Source organism: Echinops telfairi, unplaced genomic scaffold, assembly GCF_000313985.2.
Source record: "Echinops telfairi isolate 266 unplaced genomic scaffold, ASM31398v2 ScPeMD7_2;HRSCAF=8, whole genome shotgun sequence".
NCBI lineage: Eukaryota > Metazoa > Chordata > Mammalia > Afrosoricida > Tenrecidae > Echinops > Echinops telfairi.
In genome coordinates this window covers 13,503,915-13,510,769 of record NW_022103898.1, presented here as the reverse complement: position 1 = coordinate 13,510,769, position 6,855 = coordinate 13,503,915, and the positions used below count along the sequence as shown (strand labels likewise).

The window sequence follows — 6,855 nt, the reverse complement described above, 5'->3', positions numbered from 1 at the left end:
GACCCGGGTGACCACCCTCCACACAACTGGGCCACTGCTCCTGATACTACCCCTCCCATGGCCCTGGCCACCAGTGAGACCACTACCCTTCAGGTCCTCCCCACCACTCCCAGGTCCCAGAGGCTCACCCTGGAAGGCCACCGACTGTGCGGAGAGCAAGAAGAGGTTGAAGGTGCTGCGCACGCTCACCTTCCAGACCACAGCCATGCTGGAGCCCGACGCCAGCACCTCCACCACCGGCTCCTGCCGGCTGCAGCCGTACCACCTGGGGGAACAGAGGTGGGGCTCAGGGAAGGCCAAGCTGGCGACGCAGGGGGGCAGACCGGGGGTCCCAGCCGCTGGCTTCCAGCTCTGGTTCTGTGAGCAGAGGTGGATGGGTCTCTTTTAGCCCTGGGGCTGAGTGGTCCCCAGCTGAACAGCCCCTTAGCCTTTGCTTGTTAGGGACCACGCCTGACCTGAGGCCCCGGGCGGGCACAGAAAGAAGGCCTGGTGACTCCAGGATACCTCAGGGAGCCCCAGAAAGGCCATCCCAAGCTTGGTGTCTGGGAGCTGGGACAGAAAGCCAGCCCCTCAGGGTTCTACCAGAGGGCCCGTGGGAAAGAGGCAGGGTCACACCGAGATGGACCAAGACCGGGGTCCAGGCATCAAAGGACTTGCCGGGCTGTGCTTCCTTAAGTTGAGCTAGGCATCAGAGCCGACCGGCTGGAGCCTGGCAGCAACCCAATCTGAAGGAGCCCTTTACAGGCCCAGAACGCCCGCCACGAGAGGGCTCTTCAGATTGCTGTGGCCCATTGGCTGAGTTTACAGGCCCGTCCTGGTGTAGACAGATCAGGGGTGGTATTTCCTCTGCTGTCCTGCCCCAGTGCTTCCAGGGAGGGAACTCACTAATCTAACTAACCCCCCCCCACCTGCCCTTCTCCCCACAGCTGAGCAGGCACACCCCTTTCCTGAGTCCCTTTGTTCTGACTGAACCCCCTTTCATGGGGTTCCAGCTTTTGTTGTCAGGTGCCAGGGAGGTGGTTTCGACTCCTAGCGACCTGATGTGCAAACTGCACGGCAGCCTGCCTGGTCCTGGCCATGCTCACAGCGCTCGTGCCCCAGCCCATGGCTGCAGTCACCGTGTCAGTCCATGTCAGTCCGTCTCAGTGAGGGTCTTCCTTCTCCAGGACGTCCTTCTCCAGGGACTGCTCTCTCCGGACAACATGTCCAAAGTATGTGAGACTAGGACTTGCCGTCTGAGACTAAGACTAGCCATCTTGGTTGCTTTTTAAAATTATTATTATTTCCCATCCTTGCCGCTAAGGAGCATGTGGCTGTACTTCTTCCAAGACAGATTTGTTTGTTCTTTTGACAACCCATGGTACTTTCAGCGTTCTCTGCCAGCACCAGGTGTCAGGTGCAGCTCTCTCTCTGTGGGGGCTTTATCATGCTGGGTTTCAGCAATCCTTGCTGCAAAAGACAGACCCCCCACCCCACCCTCATGGGCAGACAACTTATGACGCAGTTGTCCACCTGGTGGAGGAAGGTGAACAGGGCTCCCACCTTCTCAGCCTTCCCACCACCACTGGAGACCAGCAGCTCTGGGGTAAGGGTGTGGGACCCCTGGGTATTCTAGACCTTCTCTGAGGGTCAGAGCTGAACTGCATCTGATAGCAGGTGCCCTCCCCCAAAGCAGGCTGAGGCTGCTGGGAGAAGCCCGAGGGGAAGCCCTTATGTGTCCCTGCCCCTTTGCTCCCATCCCCAACTCCACCCCCAGCCCCAGGTATCTGGATTCTCAGCATTTTCCAGCATCCTCTGGGAGCCCAGCCCCACACAGCCCAGTTCTGATCACCGAACAACTCTGCCGGGGAGGGGCAGTGGGGGCAGTCCTCCTGCAGACCCACCTCCAGTTCTGGTCTTGTTCTGCACACACAGATTTTCCAGCCTCCACCTTTTGCCCCCTCCACCCCCCAAGCTAGGACCTGTCCTAAGTAGGACACAGGAGGTACCACCCAGCACCAAGTGACAAGTAAGCACTCAGCAAGGACCTGGGTTTCTTCCACTTCCAACAGCGCCCTCTATGCTCAGCCCCTCCCCTTGATGGCCTAGTGGCTTGCAAGTTGCACTGCTAGCCCCAAGGTCAGCAGTTCCAAACGATCCACTGCTCTTTGGGAAAAAGATAAGGCTTTCTGTTCCCCTAAGAGTTACAGCCTCAGAAACCCCCAGGGGGCAGTTCTGCCTTGTGCACTGGGGCCCTGTGAGTTGGAATAGGCTCAGGGCAGTGAATTGGGTTTGGGTTCCTGTCTCAGATCTGTGGGGAAGCTAGTCCCACTCCCGCCGCCCCCTCCTGCCCTCCGACCCTGGTCATGTGTGCACTCTACCATCATATTCCACATTCCAAAGTCCCAGTCCTCTATCAGGAACTTGAAGGAGCTCCCAGTCACCATGACCTCAATTCCAAATTGGCCCTCCTCCCCATGCCTGGGCCCAGCCCCAGCTAGATTTGTCCCATGATCATAGCAGAGGTCAACATTTGCTGGACATCCTCTGTGTGCCTGTGTGTGTGTGTGTGTGGGGGGGGGGGTCTTGACACAGATGATCTGCCTTTAAATCTCAAAAAAAGCCCTTCGTGGTAAGTAAGTGTGATTGTACACCCACACTAGAGAGGTGGGAACAGGCTCAGAGAGGCTCAGAGACTCGCCTCGGCACCCCACCTAGCAAGAAGCTCAGTTGGAAGAGGCTGGGAGTTCAGGAGGCCAGATTCCAGAACATTGCACTAAGCCATATGGCTTCCCAGACGTGACCTTGAGTGCCCTTGAGCACCCACTGCTTTGTTACAGATGGGGAAACTGAGGCTCAGGAAGGCCCTCACTCGGGGCAAGTCACACTCTCAGACACCCAAGCCCAAGCTCCCAAATGAATCTCCTTGTTTCAGAATGCTGTGTCTGCCCGCTGACCCGAGCTGTGCCCCCGCCCCCACCCCCACCCCAGCCCAGGCCCTCCCTCTCCATGCCCGCCTGCCCTGGCACTCACGAAGTGATGAGCCTCTTCTCCAGGGGCCCGGCTGCATCGTACATGGCCAGCCGGTCCTGGCAATTGGTCACAACCCACTCCAGCCGAAGCTTGAGCATGAGGTCATCGGGGCCCTGCAGGTGCCACAGGCAGTTGTGGGCTTCTCTGTCCGGCCCCTTCAGCTTGAGCACCTGGCCCTGGCCCACGTAGTTGTAGCGGTAGCAGCCTGGAGGTGGGGAGAGGGACAGGCCCCTTGGCCCCCGTTAACTGGGATGAGAAGCCTTGGGAAGCTAAACCCTCAGAGGGCAGGGACAGGCCAGGGGCAGCCACTGGACAAGGTCAACCCAGACATGTGGTGGTCTAGCCTCTGCTCCCCACCCCACCTCCACACACACGCACATCTTCTCAGATCTAGTCTCCTCATTCATTCACAAGTCCAAACACTCATTCACGGAACACATACGTACCACCTCCAGACCAGGCGGGGACACTGAGGGACTGAACGATGCCTCCCCAAAGTGCCCGTCCAGAATCCTAACCCTTCGCTTCTGCACACATACAGGACCCAGGAATCTCTCGTGACTCAGGATATGCCCCGAAGATCAAGAAACAAAACACAAGCAGATATAAGCAGGAACAGACATTTCCTCAAAGCAAGATTGATACAACAACCTAATGCCTGTGGGTGGGGGAAGGAATGCAGAAACTCTGCTGCACAGATACAATGTAACAACTGTGAGTCTGGGTCAGGTGGACAGATACAATGTAACAACTGTGAGTCTGCACCAGGCATACAGGTACAATGTAACAACTGCAAGTCTGAGCAGGGCCAGCAGATACTGAGGCCGAGTGGATCCACGTGGAAGATGAAGTCAGTCTGTCACAGGGAGATGAACAAAACATGGGTTTCACATCAAAAGAAATAGTGTGTGTGATGTGTGAATTACAGGTGGCCCAAATGGTTCCAAAAAAAAAATAAGTAAAAAGGTGGTACCAATGCTTAAAAATTGGCATATAGTGAGAAAAAAAATCAAACAACCAAAGAAACAAACAAAAAAAAAACCCCACTGAGAACTGGAAACAAAGTTCCCATCGAAATCTAACCTCTGGTCAATTGCGAGCCCCTTTGACTTGTTTTGAACTTGCTCTTGGTTTTACTTGGGCTTTTCTCGTTTGGGGTCTTGGCTTTTCTGTTTTATTTTGTGGTTGTTGTGGGGGTGGGGTGGGGAGGAGCAGTGGTCTGTTTCTCTCTACATGACATCCAGGATAGTGAACCTCCAGGGACAGCGACTGAATTCACAGTCCCTTAGGGTGATGGCAGGGGAGTTAGGGGGACACGGGGTGCAAGTGCATGCTCTGAACTTGTGATGACGGTGACGGCCCAGCTCTGAGCATGCTGACGCCGTTTAGTGCTGCAGGACGGGATGATGTGCTGGAAAAACTTTTAAGAAAAAGAACCTGTCACTGACAGTTGCCAGACAGAGGCAGTGGGAGGGGGAGGGAGAGGGAATGGGAAAAGAAGCAACACATTTGGGGGAAAGGTAATAGAATTTTTCCATTTGGAAATTCTAACCATTACACCTGTAAGAGACACCTGTTTGGCAATAGGGCGTTTCTTTGGCTATGTTGGTAAGATCCGATCAGAGTCGGTGGCTCCTAAATGGAATCACATCTGAATTATAAAAAGAGCACAGCTTGTGTGCGTATGTGCATGCGCATGCGTGCATGTGCATAATGGGAGAGACAGGTGCCAAGGAACAAAACCCAGAGTCCCAAGGAGGTCCCTGGTGGATGGCAGTCACCAGAAATGAGGAGGGCGACAGCCCCATGGCCAGGACCCTGATTTGGACTCTTTCTGTGGGAAAATAAGTGACTGTTCCTCAGCGTCACCCCCTTGTGATATTTCTATCAGCCTAGCACTAGGACCCTAAGAGAGGTGGGGAGCGGGGATACAGACCAGAGGGGTCTGGGGCAGTCCAAGGGAGAGAGGAGGTGGGTTTCGAGCTAATGACAATGAGACCATGAGAAGACAAGAGGCACACACTGAGCACTTGACATGAGCGGAGCCAGAGGGTGCCGGCAAGGATTGTGCCCCGCCTTGTCCCCATGCTGCGGGCCGAATCGCCACCCAGCCCAACCCCTCCTGGGCCCTGGTGTTCTCAAGTGGAGAACCAGGGTGTGGGTTCCGACTTGGCCATGAGGCTGAGAAAGGTTGGTGGTTCAGGGCTGGGCCCAGGGCTCACAGTTGGTGTCCAATATCTATGTGGACTGTTCTTCCATGGGTGGTCGTGGGACAGAGGGGGCTGGGGAATAAGTCCCCCAGCATGCCCCCCTTCCATTGGCCCTGCTGGAAGCTCAGACCTGGCCAAGCTCATCGGCTGGCCCGCTTCACAGCCCCTTCTCCATCACTGAAATCCCCACGGTCCCCCCACACCATCTCTGTGTACCTCTCCTCTTGCCTCTGGACCCGAGCAGTGCCACTGGCTCCATGCATTTGCTGAAAACAGCAGCCCCACCTCGCTCTGTGCCGGAGCCAGGTCCAGGGCCAGCAGGAACACACAGATGGACAGCCCCTCCTGTGGAACTGACAGGGTCCCAAGCCCCATGCAGGGACATGGGAATGTATCCCAGACCTTCCAAGCAGCCACACGCCAGCAGGGTGGCCCTGGGGGAGCTGCTAAGTGCTGAGTTCTGCCTCCCAGTAACAGCCCCGGCCTCCCCTCCTTCTCGGGGAGGGTCCAAAGATCAAGATGAGACCAGAGGCTCTGTCTTTTGCTCCCCTGGGACCCTGGCCACTCTGAGTCCCCCGGGAGTGCCCGCTGGCATCTGCCTCCACCAGCAGCTGCTCCAGAGTCTGGCCTGACCCTTCTGAGGGAGCTGCATTCCTTTAGATCTCGCTCCGCACCAGAAGCTTTGATTTTACCTTTCTATTGGGTACACTTTTAAAACAAATTATTTTTTATTGTTTGTTGTTGCAAAACACACCCATTGAGGAGTTTCTTCAGGGACAGTCAACGGCATTGGTGGCATGCTGTGAGGTGTACAGCCATTCCCACCCCCCCCTCTGTTTCCGAGTTGTCCCTCTCCCATTAATGTAAACTCACTGCCCTCGGGCTTCCTAGCTAATCTTCCGTGCTGTTTTTGTCACTTTGACCCCTTAGAAACACTCGCTGCCATCGAGTCTCTGCTGACTCCAACTGACCCGATGAGACAGGGCAGAACTGCCCCCGTGGGTTTCCGAGACAGTAAATCACTATGGGAGTAGGAATCCGCATCGTCCTCCCACAGGCTGGCTGGTGGTTTCGAACTCTTGGCCTTGTGGTTAGCAGCGCCACTATACTGTCAGGGCTCCTTTGATCCCAATGCTCAAGGCAGGCATTCTGTTCTGTATTCCCCCCTTTGTGATCACGGTTGAATGACCCCTTTTGCTCTTTGGCTAATGAAGTGGAGAGGCCCATGCTGGTCTCTGGGCTTCCAGAAGGCACACCTCTGGGGTCCAGGCACCTGGCACATCCCTCCTTCCAGCCTTTGTGCCCCCATTCCCTCCATCCAGAGTGCCCTCCCCTCTGAGTGGACTGGACAAATGGCCCCCCTCTCCTCCCCCTAGTCTGGAGGCCCATGCCTGCTGTTTCTTCCTCTCTGAATGCTTCCTGGATCCCCAAGTTAGGAGCAGTTGCTCCCCTCTGGGCTCCCAGCACGCTGGGCGGGGCCTCCCTTCAGAGACATGCGCCTTCCCTGCCTAGGAGTGCCTCCCCTGGTGTCTGGCTCTGTCCCCGGGGCAGCCCAGTTCCCTCCCTTTGGGCTCTCTGGGGCCTCTATTCTAGCATTGCCCTCGTTGCGAGGATCTGTTTATGTGCCTCATTG

At 56.1% G+C, this 6,855-nt stretch overlaps 1 protein-coding gene across 1 annotated transcript in view; it reads right to left on the bottom strand.

Moving 5' to 3' along the window:
• TMPRSS6 (transmembrane serine protease 6) overlaps positions 1–6,855 on the bottom strand; it is a 44,531-nt gene that overhangs the window by 22,472 nt on the left and 15,204 nt on the right. Inside the window, exons 7-8 of the mRNA XM_004700710.2 lie at positions 3,013–3,217; positions 129–265 (exon numbers count right to left, since the gene is read on the bottom strand). Of these exons, the coding sequence (XP_004700767.1) occupies positions 129–265; positions 3,013–3,217 (342 nt within the window). The remainder of the gene's footprint in view (positions 1–128; positions 266–3,012; positions 3,218–6,855) is intronic.